The 25586-nt window shown below is 48.1% G+C and overlaps 1 protein-coding gene across 1 annotated transcript in view; it reads right to left on the bottom strand.

Annotated features, from left to right (window-relative positions):
* LOC135908904 (uncharacterized) overlaps positions 1–25586 on the bottom strand; it is a 41666-nt gene that overhangs the window by 7611 nt on the left and 8469 nt on the right. Inside the window, exon 4 of the mRNA XM_065440738.2 lies at positions 6529–6753. Coding sequence (XP_065296810.2) covers positions 6529–6634 — 106 coding nt within the window. The 5' untranslated portion in view covers positions 6635–6753. The remainder of the gene's footprint in view (positions 1–6528; positions 6754–25586) is intronic.

Here is a 25586-nt window from a genome sequence, read left to right as displayed (position 1 = left end):
CTGCTTGCAACCGCATTCGTTGCAATACAGTGATAATTCACGATCTCTAGCTCGTTCTTGAACTTTGTTTGAGTGTTCGCGCATGCGGTCATTAATACACCGCCCCGTTTGACCAGGCAACAAGTGGGAGTGATCCTGCAAAAGTTTTTGCGCCTCCTCGACATCGATGACCCCTTCCTCATAAAGACGCCAGGTAGTCTCCACCTTTCTCCGCGAGGGATTTTCAAAGGCTGTCCTCGCTTTTTCCGTGGACATCAAGTACTTATATTACTCTTTGCCTCAAGATGATGCATACACTGAAGTCGGCCATTGCATTGACACATACGGTGTTTTTAAGTTTCAGAATGCATGTGGTATGAAAGTCGACAGGTTTTTAAACCTCTTAGGGTTTTACATGCTTTCTACTTTCGTCTCTATGGAGGATAAGCTTTTTATACAAAAGAAAGGAGTGTGCATCGGTTCATATATAGCTCCTATTCTTAGCGACACTTTATTGGCCAGCTATGCCCGAAATCTTGGAACTAAGCTCAGCCAGACGAGCATTGTAAAAGCGATACGATACGTTGATGACGTTTTAATTTTTTACACTCCTAAAGAAAGGTAGTTTCGACTGACTCTTTTCCAGGTGTTGCGGCTCGTCGCACATATGATGATCCTTTGGGTGGTGTTGCACCTGGGTCACAAGCCCCAAGAGTAGCGTTGGCCTGGCGGCCTGGGTCACAACTGGAAGCATCCGAAGGTCCTCGCAAAGCATGAGTCGACTGCTAACAGAACAACTTGTTTATTCTAGCATCGCAAAAGAGCGGCCGGTCAGGTCGACCAAAGTGGAGAGACGGGAGAGCACGCTACTTAACGGAAGAAATCGGAGCCTCTCTCTTGGCGTCCGAGGGCGGCTGCTTTTATACTCTCGGAGTCGAGGGCAAGGAGGAACGCCTCGTCAGAGGCGCACGTGACGGCGGGGCACGGACACGCTGAGAGCCACGTTGAGACGAGTGTAGTGACACATCCGCCGCGCCGGCGCCGGTCAGACCTCCTCGCTTCACACTTGGGGAGCTCGTCTCCCCGGCTGCCGCGCTTTGACAAGCGTGGGCACAAACATGCACGCACACACACACACGCACACACGAATACACGTGGCATTGAAACATGCCTGGACGCGCTTGGCGGGGAGGCGCTGCGGCAGCGCTGAACGGGCCGAAATGTCCGCCGCTTTGAATGAAGCGCCGGCGTTGGTTGCATCCGCGCCGGCTATACCGCGCGTCGTAGGCGAAACGTAACAGACCGCCCCGCCGGGAGAAGGAGATCCCGATGGTCAGGGGCCTGCATCCGCTGTCTGGCGGGATGTCGCTCGATGATGCTCATAACCGAAGTCGGTCGTCCTTCGGCGTTTCTTGAGCGCAGTGCACAGAGAAGGCCTCTTTCTCACGTTCAGGTTCACACAGGACACTGTAAAGTGCCTTCGGGAGAGTTGCCATTTTAGAGCGCAGCTCTTTGGCGTCCGTTCCTGGGTTTCGCGTCGTCGTCGGCGTTGTCGTCGGCGTTGTCGTCGGCCTCGTAACCAGCTCCGCCCCCCTTTCATCCCCCCAGCGCTAGCAGCGACCGACTGATACCGCTGGATGCCGCTGACGCCGCTAGAGAGTCAAGATAACGTGACTGCATAGAACACCGTCGCCGCCATGCAGAAAGAGGAGGAAAGGGTCCCCCCCTGTTCTTGTGTGGCGGATAGGGTGCTCTTCAGTTGCCAACGCGCCGGTTATTTCACGTAGGCCCCGGCACATCGACGAATACGTGACCACCTTCCCACGGCTAGACCTGGTTCTTAGCGCTGCGGAAGCGAGGGTATCATATTGTTTGTGTCGGCATCGGCGGCGTTGTCCGTGAAACCAACTCCGCAGCTGGGGTTGACTCACTATCGGCGTCAGCGGCATCAGTCAGTCGCTGCTATCTCTTCCCTCCTCCCTTTATCGTGGTGTCCGCTTGCTGCGCGCGCTTCTGCCCCCATCGTTTGCCGCTGGGTGTACACGCCGCCCCCTCCCCCCTCTTCCTGCGAGTCTCCGGTTGTCAAAGCGCCGGCTCGAACTTAATTCCTTTCTTCGCTCCTCCTCCAATGCAACCCCTGTGCGGTGGCAATCATAAAGCCAGATCGGTGGCGGCGGATCTGTATATGTGCACCGCCCGAGCCGAAATTGCCGCTGCCGTTCGCGCTGTGCGGTGGCAATCAGAGAGCCAGATCGGTGGCGGCGGATCTGTATATGTGGATCGCCCGAGCCGAAATTGCCGCTGCCGTTCGCCACTGCGAAATTATCTGCCAGTTCTTTCTGAGCCATGAGCGAGACGACCGATGGAAGTCCTCCGTCTGCTGCTGCTGCTGCTAAACGAGCTGCCAGAGCAGAGGCCCAGCGCCGTCGCCGTCAGAATCCAGAGGTGCGTGCCGCCGAAGCAGAAGCTTACCGTCGCCGCCGTCGAGATGATCCAGGAGTACGCGTCGCCGAAGCAGAGGCTAAGCGCCGCCGCCGAGAAGACCCTGCCGTTCGCGCCGCCGAAGCGGAGGCATACATGTGTTGCTCGATTTATTTGCCTCAATCTATCGAAAAGGTGAAACAGCTTATTTGCTGCGCTCAAATTTCGCATTAGGAAGTAACGTAATCGTCGGTAATTTTTTGTTCACGTTCCCAGCAAGCGTTAGAACTACGCCGAAACTCAACCGCTCAGTCAGCAAGCACGACACAACCCTCACTAAGCCATGCCAGGCTCTTTCTCCTTTTATACTACTGCCTAGTTCCTTACAGTAGTCTCGCAGCACTCAGCAGCATCTTGTCACAAACGTAATTAACGAAGCGATGCAAACGGGAAGGGTCTTTCAGTCTTCGCGCGAGTACGCTGCCTACCTTATCGATTCGGGATACAGAAGCATCACCCGTTGGGGGTCGGACACTCCAGGGGTGCCTTTGGTACAACAGTGGGACAGTTCGGCATGGATATGCTCTCGCCCGGTCGCTGGTTTCGATACGCAAAAATTCAGTCCTACCTTTTCGCAAGGTAAATTTGCTTTCGTTAGCTTCAGCGCCGAGGAGATCATACCCTAGTTTCACGGCTAGCACATCGTTGTAGTCCGTGGATACAACCTGAGTGTCATCGCCCCTAACTATCTGCCAGGTCTCCACTGCTTTACCATGGCGTCGAAATCGGTTGGCTATGTCACGTGCCGTTTCCCCCAGTACCGCATTCCACCCGCTTCCCACTGCTGAGGTAGAGCGCAACCCTGACATTAAACCTCCTGTCACGGGGAAAGTCTTTTGCTGGCCCAGACCTGGTGGTGAGGTCAATGTCGCTCGGCGAAATCCAGTCTCCAGCAGGGTTTCGAAGAGGGAGATGTCGGACTTTTGGCGGGGTTTGGCTTGTTCGTGTGCTCGTTCGAAGGTGATTCTCTGGAATGCCACTATCTCGTCGGTCGTGGGTTGATGGTCAAAACGAGCGAAATCGTAATGCAGTGCAAACTGTCCATCACGCATGAGAACATACGTTCGCTCGTTTCGAGTCATCTCTTGCACCACTGTCTCTTCTAGTGTATTCCCCGGCCATCTGAGATAGGCACTTCCCGAGACGGAGAAGAGGTACGCCTGTTGTAGGTACACCTCTAGAGGTGCAGACACAGCGAGTCTGATCTTGCCAAACTCACTTTTGATGAGGGCCTTATTGTCCTGGGTGCGGTGGCTTCTCACTGAGTCCACTAGCTCTCTGAATGGAACCACGTCTAGCACCAGGTTCTTTCTGGCCTTGAAAGATCCAGACCGCCGCTCTCCTCCGGCATCAACCGAATAGTGTACACGACCTAGGGACGCCGCTCCTGATCGCTCCCACTCGGATGAAGCCAGCCATTCCTCGAACTCGCGCACCTCCGAACGTCGCGCTCCCGGGTACTGGACCAGGTCTCGGATCCTCCTTACGACGTCCTTTGGGGTCAGCCACTCCCCATCAAGGAGTCCATGGTCCACCTGACCTCCAGACGCTAATTCACGAGTTTCAAGAATCGGGTCCCAGTCCGAGACCGGGGGGCACATAGTACCGAACAGACAGGCACACTCGTATAGCGAAACTCTGTCGTCAGGTGACAGTTCATTGTTTTTTTTTCACCATGTCAGACAGAGTCTTGCAACTAGTCCGGTAGTGGTCTGAGTCGCCCAGAAACACACCACACGACTCTAGCACATCCCACCATGAGCTGTCGAAACACATAGCCGCAAGCAATAGGTTACACGTCGAGACATGATCGAATCCTCTGCACAGCTTCAGGACTCGGGCACAAAGATCGAGAGTTCCTTCGTGACGCATGAATCCGATCATATCACTCATGCGCATATTCCTTATCGCCAGATCGGCCTTAGTCCGAGGTGGGTAAAGTCGCTGGGCTAGCAGATCATCGTCCTCGTTGGATATCAGATCATCGATCTGTTCATCAGTTGGGGCGTCCGACTTCTTGCCCCTGTATGGGTGACACTTACGCACTTTCTGACACAGTTCACTCACAGTTAAAAGAGGGAGCCATTTGTCAGGCAGCAACGACGTGTTCACAGCGTACAAAGGACGTAAACAGTCCGGCGGCTCGGCTCCAAAAAGATTTGGGCCACTATAGACACAAGCTAAGAAAGCTGGGTCGTAGTCGAGTCCGCGAGCCACGCTGGTCACCACCAGGGACACATAGTCCTCTAGACGCCCACATTCAATGATCTCACAAATGACGTCTGCCACCCATTCACACGCCTCGTTGTCTAGTACCTCATCTGTGAAGTCTAGGAGGCCATAGTCTAGGTACTTCCGGTACAGATACTTCCGGTCTAGATACCGGAAGTATCTAGACCGGAATACTTGCGGTCTAGATACTTCCGGTACAGGACCCCCACCTTTTTCCACAAAACGAGCATTTTTCTTGGCGATACCTTCCTTGACAATGCAGCGTATGTTTTCTAGGCTGCCATCCTTCTTTTGCTCGGCTATCAAAGCCGACCGGCTGACTTTTAGCAACCTATTAAGTCCGTCTGACGTCTGACGTACGTCTGACGTACTGGAGGGGGGGGGGCAGCATAGATGACACTGCAGCCTCCGTCTCAAGTGCTCCGAAAGGTCTTTCAATAAGCACTTTTGCTACGGGCAGACACACGCTATGAGCTTCCACGGCTTGCTTGATCCATGCGCACTCGCCCGTGAACATATCGGATTCTACGTAAGAGGGGTGAACTACATCCATCGTAGCTCTCGATGCATCGCGATGCACTCGGCACTCATTCCCGTTCACGAGGAGGTCTCGCATGTAAGGCTCGAGAAGCTTCATGTTCTCGCCAGTGCTGCATAATGACAAAAACACGACTTTTGTTTTTGTTTCCGGACACTGCGCCGAAAAGTGACCCGGCTTCTGGCACGTATAACACACGCGCGCTTGCCTCGTCTCGAACAGCTTTCTGCGTTCGGCTTCGGCTGCCGCCGTCTCCTTAGGTTCAGTCGGACTGCTTTCACTCGCATCCGCACTACGTGTGTTCCCCCTTGCTCTCATGGGTGTGAACTTCGGCCTCTGAAACTTGGAGCCAAATTCACCCTTTTGACCGTCCTTAGCTCCGCGAGCCCGACGCGTCACAAACTCCTCGGCTAGCTCAGCGGCTTTAGCCACCGTACTAACGTCTGTCCTATCCAAGACCCAGTACCGCACGTTCTCAGGTAACCGACTATAAAACTGTTCCAGCCCGAAACACTGCAGAACTTTCTCGTGGTCACCAAACGCTTTCTCTTCTTTGAGCCACTCCTGCATGTTTGACATTAGCCTGACATTAATGGCTAATGACATTAGCCATTAGACGGCGGCCGCCTCGCCGGGTAACAAAGTTAGCAAGCGCTGTGGCCACATTTCCCGAGAGAACCCCTGCTTCTCGCAAGTTCGCTCAAAGTTAACCAGGAACAAACCAATGTCCTCTCCAAGCTCAAACGGCCGCATCAAGTCAGTCATTTTGAACGATACTCGTTCTCCTGCACCGTGTGCCTCACTTCCATTACGAGCGCGTTCCATCTCTACCTCGAGACGCTACATTTCCAAAGCGTGTTGACGGTCGCGCTCTTCTTTTTCTTTCTCTTTTTGTTCTTTTCGTTCGCGCTCATCTTTCTCTTTCTGTTCTTTAAGTTCGCGCTCCTGTTTCTCTTCTTGCTCTCTAACTTCGCGCTCCTGTCTTTTTGCCCTCTCCTTAATGGTCTCAAGGCATTTCGACAGCTCGTCATCAGCTTCTAACTCAAGAATAGCCCTTAGCAGTTCTGGTTTTCTGAGTTTGTCTGAGACATCCAGACTCAACTCTCTTGCAAGCTCCAGCAATTTCGGTTTGCGCAAGGACTTCAAATCCATGGCTGCTCTGAATGCTGCTTTCTCTACTGCCTACTATTGTCTTGCCGCAAACAAACCCGGCAGCAACGACAACCACAATTACCAGCTCTGTTTCTGACACTAACAAAAGCCTGGCAAAACTTGGAAGAAGAAAGGCCCGCACTCACCAAACCTCGCAGCCAAGAATTCAGCGCAGTCGTTCCGCTGCAGGCAACCAGTCATCACACAGAACTCGTTGCACTGCTCCCGGATGGTCGTTGTTCTGCTCAGCATAGTCAACCGCAAATCTTCGCTGCTGGCCTCCGTTGTCGCGATCTCACCGCTGGCAGACAGTTGTTGCAACTGTGTCGCAAGCCCCAAGGGTAGCGTTGGCCTGGCGGCCTGGGGCACAACTGAAAGCATCCGAAGGTCCGAGCAAAGCATGAGTCGACTGCTAACAGAACAACTTGTTTATTCTAGCATAGCAAAAGAGCGGCCGGTCAGGTCGACCGAAGTGGAGAGACGGGAGAGCACGCTAGTCAACGGAAGAAATCGGAGCCTTCTCTCTTGGCGTCCGAGGGCAGCTGAAGAAGGAACGCCTCATCAGAGGCGCACGTGACGGCGGGACACGGACACGCTGAGAGACACGTTGAGACGAGTGTAGTGACCCATTCGCCGGGCCGGCGCCGGTCAGACCTCCTCGCTTCACACTTGGGGAGCTCCTCTCCCCGGCTGCCGCGCTTTGACAAGCGTGGGCACCAACATGCACACACACACACACGCACACACGAATACACGTGGCATTAAAACATGCCTGGACGCGCTTGGCGGGGAGGCGCTGCGGCAGCGCTGAACGGGCGAAAATGTCCGCCACATTGAATGAAACCCGGGCGTCCCTTTCATCCGCACCGGCTATACCGCGCGTCGTAGGCGAAACGTAACAGTGGTAACACGGACTCTCTTGGAAATACAGTAGCGGCGACTGCCTCACAGTACCGGTGACTCTCTCCCGCAAGACCTAGTGAGGTGCATGTATTACTCACCAAGCAGTAGTTGATGCGACTACCTCGATGGTCCACGCAAGTACCCCTTCGTAGTCAGCGGAATCCCTTTGGAATGGCAGCACTGACCCTTCCTAGTGTAGTCGTCTGAAAACTGACAATGGTGGTGTGCATGACTACCATCGCAAGAGTTGGTCAACCGACCCCTTGGTAGTCAGCGGAACCCCTTTGGAATGGCAGCAATGACCCCTCCTAGGGTAGTCATCTGAAGACTGACAATGGTGTTGTACATGACTACCATCGCAAGAGTTGGGGAAACTACCTGCTGGTACTTAACCAGACCCTTCCCAGCAATTGCTGTGACCTCTGCCTGGGTAGTGAATAGACTACCTCTACGCTAAGATGGAATCTCAGAACATAATAGATTTTGAATAAAGGTAAAATCAGACATCCACCCGTTCGTAGCAATTGGTACAAAGGAAATCCATACGGGTTCCTCGAAAGAAAAGCCTCATAGTTGAAGAAAAATTCGTCCCTGACCAGGATGAAATCCGTATGGGTTTCCTTTGTAGCAATTGCTACGAACGGGTGGATGTCTGATTTTCCCTTTTTTGCTTACTTCTCTCCACCTTGCGGGTTCCCGCAGAACTACTACGTCATAATAGATTTTAGCTAGCGCGTGCAACAAACGCCCAGTTATTCAGCCACCATTATATGTTATGATAAACTGCAATACTATAAACAACTAAATAACACTGAGCACATAGCACTACAATGAGTGAAACACTAAGAGGAAAAATTTCACTACTATCACTGTATTAATCTAAAATGCATCAATGCATTATACCTCGCAAAAACAGAAGGCAGCAGTCTGATTTGCTAAATTGGAATCAATGGCCAACCTTGAGAAACACTATGCTTAAGTTTACAAGGCATGCTAAACAGCTGCAATATGTAAATGTAGCATTTCGGGCATTTGAACAAGGATGTAATCCTTTGCCAAGACAAAGGGCTCATTTATTTCAATATGCCAGGGACGCATACGTGTACAGAGGAATTAAATTTCAATATTGATATTAAACGACAAATTTACAATCTCACCAAATCAAAACAATCATACAGCATCGATGTTAATGGAAAAAATAAATGTGCCTAAAGACCAGATAAATGCAAAACAGGGCATTATAAATAGCGCCAGTTCAATATCCCCGAGGTGCCTGCATAGTAAGTACATCCCATAATCTTTCAAAAGTGCAACTTCTTGGCCATCCTTTCATCCAATTTGTCAAAAAAAGACTGTTGTCTCACCTGCTAAATGTTTCCGTTAGCACTGCCTCCATGCTTGCGTCAGATTCTGCCTGCTCCGGTTAAGGTGTGAAAGAGTAACACAACTGTTAAAACTTTGTAACAATTTTATTCAATAAGAATATGCAAACATCACAGTAAACTTTAGCAAGATCACATATAGTGATCACAACGAACACTTAACTCTTATAAGCATAGCATCCAGCTTACAGCAGGAAGAGAAGAGCCTGAGAATACCTATAATGCATCCGATGATGTTCTCTCGGAACGAACAACAAATCGCCTTGCCATCAGGGTATGAATCGATAAAGGCACTAACTGCAGTCGATACCAGTGGGCCGCTGCTTATAACAGGTCAATGAGGTCTCAAAACGTTTATTCAAGTAATAAAGCACAAGGTTTAATAACGTAAGCCCAATAAAAACAATTGTCTGCCTATTCCCCCCCCCCCAAAAAAAAAAATAGACGGTAACTATGTTTCACGGTTACCATATGTACATACATCAAATATTTAGTCGCGTTGAGCGGCCTTAGCAAAAAAAAAATACCATATAAAGTATCGACAAAATTATAGTAGCTCCACTTGCGCGCTTCATGCTGGAACTGGGATTTTTCGCCCTCTGTAGCTATCGCTGGAACTTCAGAGTGTGCGGGGCCTGACGGCGCCGCGAAGCGCAGGAACAGGCGCCAAGGAGCTGCGCTCTGTAAAAAACCGACAGGAATCAGGACGGTATTGCTCCGTCGAGGCCCGAGCCAGTAAGCGCGAGTAAGCATAAAATCTGAATTGTGCAAAGCCTCCGTCAAACCGGTTTTCAGAGGACGTTCCGAGCCCTGACCTTATCTACCTTCCGCGAGTGCGATTCGCGCGCTGCAGTACTGCACGCTTCCGGAGAGCCGTGAGATAATCGCCAAGGCGTCTCTCCGCGGCATCTAAGTATCCACCATACTTAAGTATCCGATCAGCGGAAGCAATACTGGGAAATGAACCCCTCTGCCGATTCTACTTCCGAACTCTTTACCCCCGTTAGAAGACGGCTCTGTTGTGGTGAAGTCAACTCTTCATACAGCTGAACATTCACATTGCGACGGGTGCTTTAGTCTTCCGACATTACCACCTGTGCAATGCGATGCAACATGAGTAATGACTTTCACGCTGTCCTCTCGAATAATACTGCCTCGGTACCTCGCAGGCACTCTTATCCAGGAAGTGCACCAGTCGCGCTGCGAGTCGCGGTCAACCTGGACCCATTTGCAACGCCCGGGCTGAACAACGGCCTGGGCCAATGCACAATTCCGATATTGAGTATTAAACGCCCAACGTCTCCCATTACCGCAACTTAAATAACTTTAAACACATGATATTCCGCGGCCCTGGTGAACGCCGACAGTATTACAGCTCCTTATAATTGTGCTCATGAAGAGGTGGACACATCTGAAGCCGTCATTTTACTGGTATACATAGGTGGAAAGCTTTAACTTCTCTGGGGAGGGGGGGGGGGGGCAACATATATGTTGGGTTCGGGAAGTTGGTCGGGCCTTGTAAATTCTCATATAAGGCCGTCACTTGAGTGACCAACTCTTCGAGGTCAGGTAGTGTTTCTTGAATATATATATATATATATATATATATATATATATATATATATATATATATATATATAGCTATATAGCTTAGCTATATATATACTTAGCTTATAGTAGGAGATACTTCAATTTCGCAGTCTGAGTCCTTTCCCACCACCAAGAATCTGGGGCCAGATCCCACTGCGGTTCCGTTCGAGAACCAGTTCCTTTCGCCTCCTCTCATTGGCCGACCGTCGTCACGTCCGGCGTGACGAAAAACTTCCGGAGGCGGCTCCGCAGTTTTCGCCTACGTCACGGGGCGTGGCCACGGCGCCGAAAGGAACCGTTTCGCCGGCCGGCACAAGAACCGCGCCGAGTAGGTCCACTTCGCGGGAACCGCTGTAAACAAACATGGCGGCGCCCATGACTCCGTATCTTTTCGCGGCTCTTTGCGGCCGCACTGGGCAGAGACGACCGAGAAACAGGGAAGACGCCTTCGATCTGCCGGAGGAGGATTTCCGCCGCCATTTTAGGATGACCAAAGCGCTGGTGCGTAGGCTGTGTGGTGATCTTGAGGGCGAAATCGGGACGAAGGGGCCGACCGGACTACCAACAGAAGCGAAAGTTCTCTGTGCGCTTCGGTTTTTTGCGACCGGGAGCTTTCAGACTTCTGTCGGCAGTGAGGTGACCATCCAACTCTCGCAATCCTCAATGAGCCGCTGCATCAGCGCAGTAGCACTAGCTATAACTCGCGTAGGCAAGCAAGGAGGGTGGGTAACCTTTCCGTCCACGCCAGCGGAAAAGCAGCAGGCAGTGGCAGAATTTTTGCACCGCGGCCGAATTCCTGGTGTTGTTGGCTGCATCGATGGAACCCTCATTGCCATCAGTCAGCCCAAAGGCCTCAGCCCCGGTGAAACGCAGGCATTCATGACCAGAAAGGGCTACTACGCCCTTAACACGATGTTGGTAAGTACAAGTCTGTCCACTCGTTAAGAGCAAATCATAAATCGCGTATTCCAGCTGCCTATACGTGGATTGCGTGCATTTGTGTGCTTAAATTTGAATGCACTCAAAATTGGAGTGAGGAGACGTCATTGACATTGTCGGGTAACATGTTAACGATACTTATGAGAAACAAATTCTGCCGAGGTTTCCGCATTACCTTAATATATTGCATTCTGCGTCGCAATGCGGTTATTGTGGCCCTGCATGAAAGACGTTAAAATTAATGTATATAACAGGGATACTCGGAAAGGCAACATATAGAATGTCACCTTCACTATCTTTGCAAAAACTTAACATCAATAGTTACTAAAATTATGCTCATATCATGTTCCAACAGTGTGCTGCTTTTATGGAAATTTAAGAGTGCATCACAGCCATGGCTTTTTTTCTACCCATTAGTTTGTCTCCAGCATATGTCAATGTTTACACTACCTTTGTATATTTGCAGGTCTCAGATTCAAAACTGAGAATTCAAATCTTCGCTCGAGTACGCTGCCTACCTTATCGATTCGGGATACAGAAGCATCACCCGTTGGGGGTCGGACACTCCAGGGGTGCCTTTGGTACAACAGTGGGACAGTTCGGCATGGATATGCTCTCGCCCGGTCGCTGGTTTCGATACGCAAAAATTCAGTCCTACCTTTTCGCAAGGTAAATTTGCTTTCGTTAGCTTCAGCGCCGAGGAGATCACACCCTAGTTTCACGGCTAGCACATCGTTGTAGTCCGTGGATACAACCTGAGTGTCATCGCCCCTAACTATCTGCCAGGTCTCCACTGCTTTACCATGGCGTCGAAATCGGTTGGCTATGTCACGTGCCGTTTCCCCCAGTACCGCATTCCACCCGCTTCCCACTGCTGAGGTAGAGCGCAACCCTGACATTAAACCTCCTGTCACGGGGAAAATCTTTTGCTGGCCCAGACCTGGTGGTGAGGTCAATGTCGCTCGGCGAAATCCAGTCTCCAGCAGGGTTTCGAAGAGGGAGATGTCGGACTTTTGGCGGGGGTTGGCTTGTTCGTGTGCTCGTTCGAAGGTGATTCTCTGGAATGCCACTATCTCGTCGGTCGTGGGTTGATGGTCAAAACGAGCGAAATCGTAAGGCAGTGCAAACTGTCCATCACGCATGAGAACATACGTTCGCTCGTTTCGAGTCATCTCTTGCACCACTGTCTCTTCTAGTGTATTCCCCGGCCATCTGAGATAGGCACTTCCCGAGACGGAGAAGAGGTAGGCCTGTTGTAGGTACACCTCTAGAGGTGCAGACACAGCGAGTCTGATCTTGCCAAACTCACTTTTGATGAGGGCCTTATTGTCCTGGGTGCTGTGGCTTCTCACTGAGTCCACTAGCTCTCTGAATGGAACCACGTCTAGCACCAGGTTCTTTCTGGCCTTGAAAGATCCAGACCGCCGCTCTCCTCCGGCATCAACCGAATAGTGTACACGACCTAGGGACGCCGCTCCTGATCGCTCCCACTCGGATGAAGCCAGCCATTCCTCGAACTCGCGCACCTCTGAACGTCGCGCTCCCGGGTACTGGACCAGGTCTCGGATCCTCCTTACGACGTCCTTTGGGGTCAGCCACTCCCCATCAAGGAGTCCATGGTGCACCTGACCTCCAGACGCTAATTCACGAGTTTCAAGAATCGGGTCCCAGTCCGAGACCGGGGGGCACATAGCACCGAACAGACAGGCACACTCGTATAGCGAAACTCTGTCGTCAGGTGACAGTTCATTGTTTGTTTTTTTCACCATGTCAGACAGAGTCTTGCAACTAGTCCGGTAGTGGTCTGAGTCGCCCAGAAACACACCACACGACTCTAGCACATCCCACCATGAGCTGTCGAAACACATAGCCGCAAGCAATAGGTTACACGTCGAGACATGATCGAATCCTCTGCACAGCTTCAGGACTCGGGCACAAAGATCGAGAGTTCCTTCGTGACGCATGAATCCGATCATATCACTCATGTGCATATTCCTTATCGCCAGATCGGCCTTAGTCCGAGGTGGGTAAAGTCGCTGGGCTAGCAGATCATCGTCCTCGTTGGATATCAGATCATCGATCTGTTCATCAGTTGGGGCGTCCGACTTGTTGCCCCTGTATGGGTGACACTTACGCACTTTCTGACACAGTTCACTCACAGTTAAAAGAGGGAGCCATTTGTCAGGCAGCAGCGACGTGTTCACAGCGTACAAAGGACGTAAACAGTCCGGCGGCTCTGCTCCAAAAAGATTTGGGCCACTATAGACACAAGCTAAGAAAGCTGGGTCGTAGTCGAGTCCGCGAGCCACGCTGGTCACCACCAGGGACACATAGTCCTCTAGACGCCCACATTCAATGATCTCACAAATGATGTCTCCCACCCATTCACACGCCTCGTTGTCTAGTACCTCATCTGTGAAGTCTAGGAGGCCATAGTCTAGGTACTTCCGTTACAGATACTTCCGGTCTAGATACTTCCGGTATCTAGACCGGAATACTTGCGGTCTAGATACTTCCGGTACAGGACCCCCACCTTTTTCCACAAAACGAGCATTTTTCTTGGCGATACCTTCCTTGACAATGCAGCGTATGTTTTCTAGGCTGCCATCCTTCTTTTGCTCGGCTATCAAAGCCGACCGGCTGACTTTTAGCAACCTATTAAGTCCGTCTGACGTAGGCGCGATGAGCAAATCTGCAGATAGCTCTTCTAACTTTCCCGCATCGGGAATTTCCTCTCCAGTATCTGGTCCCTTTAACGCTACAGGCTCAATTTTATTCAGTTCGGGCGTGCTCTGAATATCAGCTTGCTGCGCCTCTGACCCTTTCTCATTGTTCGACAACGTCGGCCCCGCAACTACCGCCTTTGCAGCGAGCTCCCGAACTTTCGATCTGGTTAAGGCCTGAACGCTAGCCTCACCAAACAAAAGCCCTTCTCGCGCAGGAGGTGATCGGACCTGTTCGAAAATAGGTACGGGTACTGGAGGGGGGGGGGGCAGCATAGATGACACTGCAGCCTCCGTCTCAAGTGCTCCGAAAGGTATTTCAATAAGCACTTTTGCTACGGGCAGACACACGCTATGAGCTTCCACGGCTTGCTTGATCCATGCGCACTCGCCCGTGAACATATCGGATTCTACGTAAGAGGGGTGAACTACATCCATCGTAGCTGCGGGATCGCGATGCACTCGGCACTCATTCCCGTTCACGAGGAGGTCTCGCATGTAAGGCTCGAGAAGCTTCATGTTCTCGCCAGTGCTGCATAATGACAAAAAACACGACTTTTGTTTTTGTTTCCGGACACTGCGCCGAAAAGTGACCCGGCTTCTGGCACGTATAACACACGCGCGCTTGCCTCGTCTCGAACAGCTTTCTGCGTTCGGCTTCGGCTGCCGCCGTCTCCTTGGGTTCAGTCGGACTGCTTTCACTCGCATCCGCACTACGTGTGTTCCCCCTTGCTCTCATGGGTGTGAACTTCGGCCTCTGAAACTTGGAGCCAAATTCACCCTTTTGACCGTCCTTAGCTCCGCGAGCCCGACGCGTCACAAACTCCTCGGCTAGCTCAGCGGCTTTAGCCACCGTACTAACGTCTGTCCTATCCAAGACCCAGTACCGCACGTTCTCAGGTAACCGACTATAAAACTGTTCCAGCCCGAAACACTGCAGAACTTTCTCGTGGTCAGCAAACGCTTTCTCTGTGAGCCACTCCTGCATGTTTGACATTAGCCTGACATTAATGGCTAATGACATTAGCCATTAGACGGCGGCCGCCTCGCCGGGGAACAAAGTTAGCAAGCGCTGTGGCCACATTTCCCGAGAGAACCCCTGCTTCTCGCAAGTTCGCTCAAAGTTAACCAGGAACAAACCAATGTCCTCTCCAAGCTCAAACGGCCGCATCAAGTCAGACATTTTGAACGATACTCGTTCTCCTGCACCGTGTGCCTCACTTCCATTACGAGCGCGTTCCATCTCTACCTCGAGACGCTACATTTCCAAAGCGTGTTGACGGTCGCGCTCTTCTTTTTCTTTCTCTTTTTGTTCTTTTCGTTCGCGCTCATCTTTCTCTTTCTGTTCTTTAAGTTCGCGCTCCTGTTTCTCTTCTTGCTCTCTAACTTCGCGCTCCTGTCTTTTTGCCCTCTCCTTAATGGTCTCAAGGCATTTCGACAGCTCGTCATCAGCTTCTAACTCAAGAATAGCCCTTAGCAGTTCTGGTTTTCTGAGTTTGTCTGAGACATCCAGACTCAACTCTCTTGCAAGCTCCAGCAATTTCGGTTTGCGCAAGGACTTCAAATCCATGGCTGCTCTGAATGCTGCTTTCTCTACTGCCTACTATTGTCTTGCCGCAAACAAACCCGGCCGCAACGACAACCACAATTACCAGCTCTGTTTCTGACACTAACAAAAGCCTGGCAAAACTCGGAAGAAGAAAGGCCCGCACTCACCAAACCTCGCAGCCAAGAATTCAGCGCAGTCGTTCCGCTGCAGGCAACCAGTCATCACACAGAACTCGTTGCACTGCTCCCGGATGGTCGTTGTGCTGCTCAGCATAGTCAACCGCATATCTTCGCTGCTGGCCTCCGTTTTCGCGATCTCACCGCTGGCAGACAGTTGTTGCATTTGTGTCGCAAGCCCCAAGGGTAGCGTTGGCCTGGCGGCCTGGGGCACAACTGAAAGCATCCGAAGGTCCGAGCAAAGCATGAGTCGACTGCTAACAGAACAACTTGTTTATTCTAGCATAGCAAAAGAGCGGCCGGTCAGGTCGACCGAAGTGGAGAGACGGGAGAGCAGGCTACTCAACGGAAGAAATCGGAGCCTTCTCTCTTGGCGTCCGAGGGCAGCTGATTTTATACTCTCGGAGACGAGGGCAAGAAGGAACGCCTCATCAGAGGCGCACGTGACGGCGGGACACGGACACGCTGAGAGACACGTTGAGACGAGTGTAGTGACCCATTCGCCGGGCCGGCGCCGGTCAGACCTCCTCGCTTCACACTTGGGGAGCTCCTCTCCCCGGCTGCCGCGCTTTGACAAGCGTGGGCACCAACATGCGCACACACACACACGCACACACGAATACACGTGGCATTAAAACATGCCTGGACGCGCTTGGCGGGGAGGCGCTGCGGCAGCGCTGAACGGGCGAAAATGTCCGCCACATTGAATGAAACCCGGGCGTCCCTTTCATCCGCACCGGCTATACCGCGCGTCGTAGGCGAAACGTAACAGTGGTAACACGGACTCTCTTGGAAATACAGTAGCGGCGACTGCCTCACAGTACCGGTGACTCTCTCCCGCAAGACCTAGTGAGGTGCATGTATTACTCACCAAGCAGTAGTTGATGCGACTACCTCGATGGTCCACGCAAGTACCCCTTCGTAGTCAGCGGAATCCCTTTGGAATGGCAGCACTGACCCTTCCTAGTGTAGACGTCTGAAAACTGACAATGGTGGTGTGCATGACTACCATCGCAAGAGTTGGTCAACCGACCCCTTGGTAGTCAGCGGAACCCCTTTGGAATGGCAGCAATGACCCCTCCTAGGGTAGTCATCTGAAGACTGACAATGGTGTTGTACATGACTACCATCGCAAGAGTTGGGGAAACTACCTGCTGGTACTTAACCAGACCCTTCCCAGCAATTGCTGTGACCTCTGCCTGGGTAGTGAATAGACTACCTCTACGCTAAGATGGAATCTCAGAACATAATAGATTTTGAATAAAGGTAAAATCAGACATCCACCCGTTCGTAGCAATTGGTACAAAGGAAATCCATACGGGTTCCTCGAAAGAAAAGCCTCATAGTTGAAGAAAAATTCGTCCCTGACCAGGACGAAATCCGTATGGGTTTCCTTTGTAGCAATTGCTACGAACGGGTGGATGTCTGATTTTCACTTTTTTGCTTACTTCTCTCCACCTTGCGGGTTCCCGCAGAACTACTACGTCATAATAGATTTTAGTTAGCGCGTGCAACAAACGCCCAGTTATTCAGCCACCATTATATGTTATGATAAACTGCAATACTATAAACAACTAAATAACACTGAGCACATAGCACTACAATGAGTGAAACACTAAGAGGAAAAATTTCACTACTATCACTGTATTAATCTAAAATGCATCAATGCATTATACCTCGCAAAAACAGAAGGCAGTAGTCTGATTTGCTAAATTGGAATCAATGGCCAACCTTGAGAAACACTATGCTTAAGTTTACAAGGCATGCTAAACAGCTGCAATATGTAAATGTAGCATTTCGGGCATTTGAACAAGGATGTAATCCTTTAAAGGGCTCATTTATTTCAATATGCCAGGGACGCATACGTGTACAGAGGAATTAAATTTCAATATTGATATTAAACGACAAATTTACAATCTCACCAAATCAAAACAATCATACAGCATCGATGTTAATGGAAAAAATAAATGTGCCTAAAGACCAGATAAATGCAAAACAGGGCATTATAAATAGCGCCAGTTCAATATCCCCGAGGTGCCTGCATAGTAAGTACATCCCATAATCTTTCAAAAGTGCAACTTCTTGGCCATCCTTTCATCCAATTTGTCAAAAAAAGACTGCTGTCTCACCTGCTAAATGTTTCCGTTAGCACTGCCTCCATGCTTGCGTCAGATTCTGCCTGCTCCGGTTAAGATGTGAAAGAGTAACACAACTGTTAAAACTTTGTAACAATTTTATTCAATAAGAATATGCAAACATCACAGTAAACTTTAGCAAGATCACATATAGTGATCACAACGAACACTTAACTCTTATAAGCATAGCATCCAGCTTACAGCAGGAAGAGAAGAGCCTGAGAATACCTATAATGCATCCCATGATGTTCTCTCGGAACGAACAACAAATCGCCTTGCCATCAGGGTATGAATCGATAAAGGCACTAACTGCAGTCGATACCAGTGGGCCGCTGCTTATAACACGTCAATGAGGTCTCAAAACGTTTATTCAAGTAATAAAGCACAAGCTTTAATAACGTAAGCCCAATAAAAACAATTGTCTGCCCATTCCCCCCCCCCCAAAAAAAAAATAGACGGTAACTATGTTTCACGGTTACCATATGTACATACATCAAATATTTAGTCGCGTTGAGCGGCCTTAGCAAAAAAAAAATACCATATAAAGTATCGACAAAATTATAGTAGCTCCACTTGCGCGCTTCATGCTGGAACTGGGATTTTTCGCCCTCTGTAGCTATCGCTGGAACTTCAGAGTGTGCGGGCCTGACGGCGCCGCGAAGCGCAGGAACAGGCGCCAAGGAGCTGCGCTCTGTAAAAAACCGACAGGAATCAGGACGGTATTGCTCCGTCGAGGCCCGAGCCAGTAAGCGCGAGTAAGCATAAAATCTGAATTGTGCAAAGCCTCCGTCAAACCGGTTTTCAGAGGACGTTCCGAGCCCTGACCTTATCTACCTTCCGCGAGTGCGATTCGCGCGCTGCAGTACTGCACGCTTCCGGAGAGCCGTGAGATAATCGCCAAGGCGTCTCTCCGCGGCATCTAAGTATCCACCATACTTAAGTATCCGATCAGCGGAAGCAATACTGGGAAATGAACCCCTCTGCCGATTCTACTTCCGAACTCTTTATCCCCGTTAAAAGACGGCTCTGTTGTGGTGAAGTCAACTCTTCATACAGCTGAACATTCACATTATATATATATATATAATAACCTTTATTCATAGAAACAAGTGGTACAAAGTGCCAAGGCATTAGGAAAAAAGTTGCTACAGAAGCAACTTGACTGGTCCTAATAACCAGAAGGTCCAAAAGGCAGCAGACAGCAAGGAGCGAGAAAAAAAAAGAAGAAAATCAAAGAAAAAGAGGAACAACGAAAATGGAGAAAGGAAAGAGTAATGGCATGTACATAGATCTCACTGAAACAATTCGCTTCACACATGAAACAGCTCAGGAAAAACAAACAATATGGATATATAGATACACAAAACTCTTAAGAAAAACATTAGGTACATGGTTAAACCCAAATAATTCTTGGGGCAATAGAAATTATACAGGTCTCTGCCAGAACAATTTCGTACATCGATGGACGCAGATCTGAGATTATTCAGCAGAGTGGGGAGAGTGTAACAAGTCATTTGGTTACCGTAGGTTGAACGCACATGCGGCACATGCCAGTATTCCGGGGACCTGGTGTTATAACATGGGATGTTGTGTTTTAATCTAGCCAGAGATGAAACAAGGCTTAAGTTCTGTTTGGTTTCATTTAGGTATCCAAGAGCAAGGCGGTAGTTAAACATATCACTGGCTTTAAGTAGCCGAAGTTTTTTAAATAGGGGCCCAGATGGGGAGTCAAAGGGCATATTACTAATTACGCGAACAATTTTCTTTTGTATTACAAGCAAACGGTTAATATTTGTAACAGATGTGGTGCCCCAGATAAGGCAGCAATAATGAAGGTGGCTCGCAAATAAAGCATTATAAATTAACATTTTAATCTTCCGAGGCATGTAGCGAATAGCGAAAACGCGTCCAGTAATTTGCGAGAGTTTGACTGCAAGAAAATCAATATGATCGCTCCAGCTCATATTTTCATCAAAAAAGACCCCGAGTGTTTTCACAGAAGGGACGAGTTCAATTTTAGAAGACCCTAACACCACGTCCCTATAAAGACAGATATTCTTATTCTTCGGTTGAAATAAAACTGCCTTTGTTTTTTCAGCGTTGATCTTGAGACCATTTTCTAGAGACCAGAAATACATTTTTTCCAAACAAGAATTAGCCACTGACACTAGCTCCGAAGCATCATTGGACGAAAACTGGACAGTAGTGTCGTCGGCATAGATTATGAATTTGGCATCGGGATCAATATTAACGAGATCATTGGCGTAAAGATTAAACAGAAGAGGCCCAAGGATACTGCCCTGGGGAACACCTGCCGTAACAGAAGAAATTTTGGACGATTTGTTGTTAATGAACACATATTGGCATCTATGCTGCAAGTATGACCGAAATAATTTTAAGGCGACACCGCGGATACCATAGCAGGTAAGTTTATTTAATAATAGTTCATGACTGATGGAGTCGAATGCCTTACTAAAGTCAACAAATACCCCTAAAGTAAGCTGGTGGTCCTCAAAATTTTGTAAGATGTATTCTTTCTGATGAAGAAGCGCAAGCTGAGTCGATCTGTGTTTGCGAAAGGCATATTGCGAGTCAGTGAGAAGGTTTTTAGTTTCAAGGAAGTTAGATACCCGGATAAAAATTATTTTTTCTAAAGCTTTCGAAAAGATCGGGAGTATAGAGATTGGTCTGTAGTTGGACATAGCTGATTTATCACCTTTCTTGAATATAGCTAACACTTTTGCAGCTTGCATTTTACGAGGGAAGACACCATTAGCGAGTGAAAGGTTATAAATATGCTTTAGCACTGGGGCAATTACATCGATAACATATTTAACAGGTTTCATCTGCAAGTTATCTATATCATACGTGCTACTGTCTTTTAAATTGTGAAAAATACTGATAAGTTCACCTTCATCAGTTGGCCGGAGAAAAACGGTGTCATGAGGCGCGGCTTTAATATAACGGCAGGCACTGCTATTTGTGGGCAACGTGGTAATGTTTGTGAAGTAATCATTAAAAACATCAGGTAACATTTCGGGGCTAACATCAACCCCGTCTTTCTTAATAATAACAGGGAGTAGGGCATCAGGTGAACGACCGAGTAGCGAATTGACCTTCTTCCATATTTTCCTACTATCGCTCGAACAGGATTCGAAATACTCGTTATTATAGCGAATCTTAGCAAGCCGCAGCTGCTTATTAAGTTTATTACGGTATCTCTTAAACGTGGCTAGATCTGCCATGTCACGGGACACGATGAACTTGTTATATAGACTATTCTTTTCTTTTATTTCTTGGAATAATTCTGCCGTGATCCACGGTTTTCTTATCTTGGAGGAGCGCTTTGTTCTAGTACGAGTCGGAAAATGCTGATCATAAAGCACACAAAAAATGCACAAGAAAGTTTCATACGCGAAGTTAGCACATTTTGACTGAAAAATCGAACTCCAGTCAATATGTCGCAGTTCATCACGAAACTTCTGCATTCGCAAGAGTGTAATTAGCCGAGTGGAAAATTCGCATGGGGAACATCTTTTAATTTTACGGTTTACACTGAAAACAATTGGCATGTGATCACTCAGAACAGAAGAACAGACACCAGCTTTGGTATTGCACTCAGGGAAATTAGTAATAAATAAATCAATACAGGTGGCTGTGTGGCCGGTCACTCTTGTCGGCACCGAGATAACATTTGAAAAACCGTAGGAATGTAGCAAGAGCTTAAAGTCACGGCAGAAAGGGGTTAATGCAAGTAGGTCAATATTAAAGTCGCCACCCCAAATAACTTCATAGTGATTATTAGAGATATAAGTAAGGAAGTTTTCAAGGAAGAGAAAAAAACGCTCAGTGTTACCATCAGGCGGCCTATACCATACAGTAACCAATAAGTTTGAGCATATAACTGAAAGGACCTCATAATCTTTGGTCACAGTACAGAAATATTCTATACGCTGCGCTACCAACTTGTTTCGAACCAGAATGCTAACTCCACCGCCACGTGTAATCGTCCTTGATTGCGTGAAGCATCTGTAGTTCGGAGGGTGCCAAATTGCCGAGTGTTGGTGGTACCACGTTTCTGACAGCATGATAAAGTCGAAAGAGACGCTTAGACTGCCAAGAAATGCGTCGAGCTCATCATGTTTATTGCAAGCAGACTGACAATTCAAGTGGACGCATTTAACGCCATTTCTGTGTGCAGGCCCGAAGTAGTTAGACAAGTCAGAAGGGCACACCCAATCAGCACAAGACATGGTTGACGTATACAAATACAGTCACCAGGAATTCAGGAAACTAGTTTGGCAAGGTCACTGGGGCATTTTATCAAGTGTGCGCGATCGCCCTCTTCTTTTCTAACGAAAACTTTGCCACTTCGGTGCCATGCATAGCAGAAATCGTGCTCATGCGCCCATGTTTTAGCCAACTTCAGTAGGGCCATGTTTTGCGTAGTTAGGTTTTCCATCATGTACGCGCCGTTCTGAACAGTTGGCAAAGCCTTACGTTTACCGAGCCATTGATCCCTAGTCGATTGATTCGAGAAGCGGACGAGGATTCCAGGAATCTTATCTGAGCTAGAGGGCAGCCGGTGGATCGCAGATACACTTTGCTCAGTTAATGGTGCAAGCTGAAGTTTTGACGCAATGGCGTTAACCTCTGACATTAAAGATTCATTGTGTTTTTTCTGGATGCCATGAAGCTCAATGTTTAGTTTTCTGCTGTGGTATTCCAGGTCGTTAACTACACAAGAAACCTTTATTTCTGCGCAGGCACCGATTTCCTCAAGTTTGGACACTCTGTTGTTCAGGTTCTTAATTTCGACGTTGTGCTTCGCAACATCAGAAACAATGGTGTCGTATTTCTTGGCCATCATGCTCAGGGATTCTTCCATGTCTTGAACGACTTTCTTTAGAGGAAGCAGTTCATCAAGTTTGCGGTTGATGTCAAGTAGCACGGTGGCAATGGCAGAATCATCGCTCTCTTTCTGACTTGAGCCGCTAGTTTTGCAATGTTTGCGGCAATCCTGACACTTCCACATCTTTTTTTGCTCTGCTCCCTTTGACTTGAACGTGGATTCGGAAATCCCTGAACATCATCATCATCATTTATTATCCCTTAAGGACCCTATTGGGCATTACATAAGGGGGGGGGTTAACAAGAGAAGTATTCACGTGGTCATATAATTATAAAGCGAAATAAAAAGACAGACAGGCAAAGTAACGTTATACATTGTTATGGAACCGTGGTTGAAGGCAAAGACGCAAAGAACACACAAGCAGTTGAGCTCCGCATATGTTTGCAATTGAATAGAAAGGTTGCAATACAATTAAATATAAAATTCAATTCAATACAATATTCAATTCAATACAAAAATGCAATTCAATACACATATATATACACACAAGTCAAAGCAGAAAATGTGACATATGTTATGTCCCATCTTAAGGAAGAAACCACAAAGTGAAATACGCGTTGGATATATGAAAAAAGCAGGAAATGTTTACCGATTATGAGATTATTTGGCAAAGTGAGCCGATATGAGCTGCCTGAATTTTGAGTTGTCACGTTCATTGACTAATGGTTCTGGAATCGAGTTCCATTCTTCAATCGCCAATGGTAAGAAAGACTTATTAAATGTGTTTGTCGAACCAGTTATGCGTTGTATACTCATAGAATTGAAAAGACGTCGTGATGTCCGTATGGGTGGCACTAAAAGGGTGGTTCTCAGGTCAGGGCGATTATAGTATAGATTTTGAAACAGGCATAGCCGTGAAATTTTCCTTCGATGAGCTAACGATTCAAGATTAATGGATGATTTAATGACACTAATGCTAACCCGTCTATTATATTCGGAAACGATGAAACGAGCAGCCCGATTCTGAATGCTTTCGAGTGATTCGATGAGATATTGCTGGTGAGGACTCCATATTGAGCTGGCATATTCAAGTTTCGGCCTAACGTACGCCTCATAGGCGAGTTTTCTGATATAACTGGGGGATAAAGAAAGGGCACGCTTAATAAAACCAAGTGTTTTGGATGTCTCTGCCACTAATTTCGTGATGTGTTCAGACCAGTTGAGTTTGTCAGTGATAACAACACCTAAGTATCGGTACGATTTAACACGTGATATGGCAGTGGAGTTTAACGAGTATGAAAAGTTAAAGGTGGAAAGCTTTCGAGATACTTGCATGCTCTTGCATTTGGATATGTTTAGATTCATCAGCCAGGTGGTGCACCAAGTTTCTATTATATCAAGGTCTTTCTGGAGGAGTCTCTGGTCAGAGGTGGTAGTTATGCGACGATAAAGAACGCAATCGTCAGCGAAAAGGCGAATTGTGGAGGAGATATTTGTAGGAAGGTCGTTGATAAAGACTAAAAATAAGAGTGGTCCCAGGACAGAGCCTTGCGGTACGCCTGAAATGACTTTGGAGGTTTTGGAGCGGTGGTTGCCGATAATAGTAAACTGGGTGCGGTCTGAGAGGAAGCAAGAAATCCATGACAATATTAAGGGATCCAGAGAGAGAGAGGAGAGTTTAGCAATAAGACGTTGATGCGGAACCCGGTCAAAGGCCTTAGAGAAATCCAGGTAGATGATATCAGTTTGAAAAGATGAATCTAAGTTCAGGTGAAGGTCGGTAGTAAACTCGAAAAGCTGGGTATCGCACGAAAATCCAGAGCGGAATCCATGTTGTTTGGTAAAAAAGAAGGAGTTCCTGTCCAGGTGAGAGGAGACTTGTGAGTATACGATGTGTTCGAGCATTTTACAAGCAATACATGTTAATGAAATTGGTCGATAGTTTGATGGATCCGAGCGGTCACCAGCCTTGAAAACCGGGACAACCTTACTTAATGTCCAGTCATTTGGAATTGCTGAACTTGAAAGTGATTGACTGAAAATTATTTGTAATATCTGGCATGAAATATCTCTTGTACCTTTTAGTATCTTGGTAGTTATGTCATCCGGCCCGGGAGCGCTTGATGGCTTCAAGTTATCAATGAGTTTAGCTATGCCTTCGACTGAAATGGAAATTGGAGGCATCTGGCTGAAATTATGACTGGGATAGCTGGGTACGTTTAGCACTGGTTCCCGAGTAAAAACTGAAGAAAAGTAAGTGTTCATGACATCTGCGCAGTCTTCTGCGGCGACCTGCGAGCCATCTTGGTCGTGCAAGATTATATTTTGAGGCGAGTTTCGGTTTGGCAACAGGATGTTCCAGAACTTTTTAGGGTTATTCGGAATAATGTTATGCAAGTCTTTATGGAAAAATTTCTTTTTGGAATGCCTCAAAAGATTTGTATAACCCCGGAGGCATTCAAAGTACTTGTCCCATTTTGAAGCAGAGGCAGAATTTTTGGCAGCTCGGAAAAGTCGTTTTTTTTTTCCTTAACAACCGTCGAAGGCCGTTAGAAAACCAGTGCTTATCAGCATCTCCGCGAATACAGATCAGCGGGACATATGTTTCCATGAGCGAAAGTATTTTTTGCTTGTAAAGTAACCAGTTACTATTAACGGTTCGGTTGTGAGCAGTTTTACTAAAGTGAGAAAGAAACGCCTCTAGTTCAAGGTTAATTTGCGCATAGTCGGCTTTGTTATAGTCGCGAATATATTTTAAAGATGGCGTACGGGTGGGAATGGGAATAGCCAAATCGAAAAATAGTAGTTTGTGGTCACTAAGGCCACTCCTAGCACACGAGAGAGACTGACATAACTCGGGGTTTGAGACAAATACTAGATCAAGGATGTTGGTACCACGGGTTGGGATTCTAACAGACTGGAACAGATTAAAGGTGAGAATTAAGTCAATAAATT

The sequence above is a fragment of the Dermacentor albipictus genome, chromosome 1 (genome assembly GCF_038994185.2).
Source record: "Dermacentor albipictus isolate Rhodes 1998 colony chromosome 1, USDA_Dalb.pri_finalv2, whole genome shotgun sequence".
Lineage (NCBI taxonomy): Eukaryota > Metazoa > Arthropoda > Arachnida > Ixodida > Ixodidae > Dermacentor > Dermacentor albipictus.
Note: the sequence above shows the minus strand (reverse complement) of the source record. Positions and strands in the feature narration are given on the sequence as shown.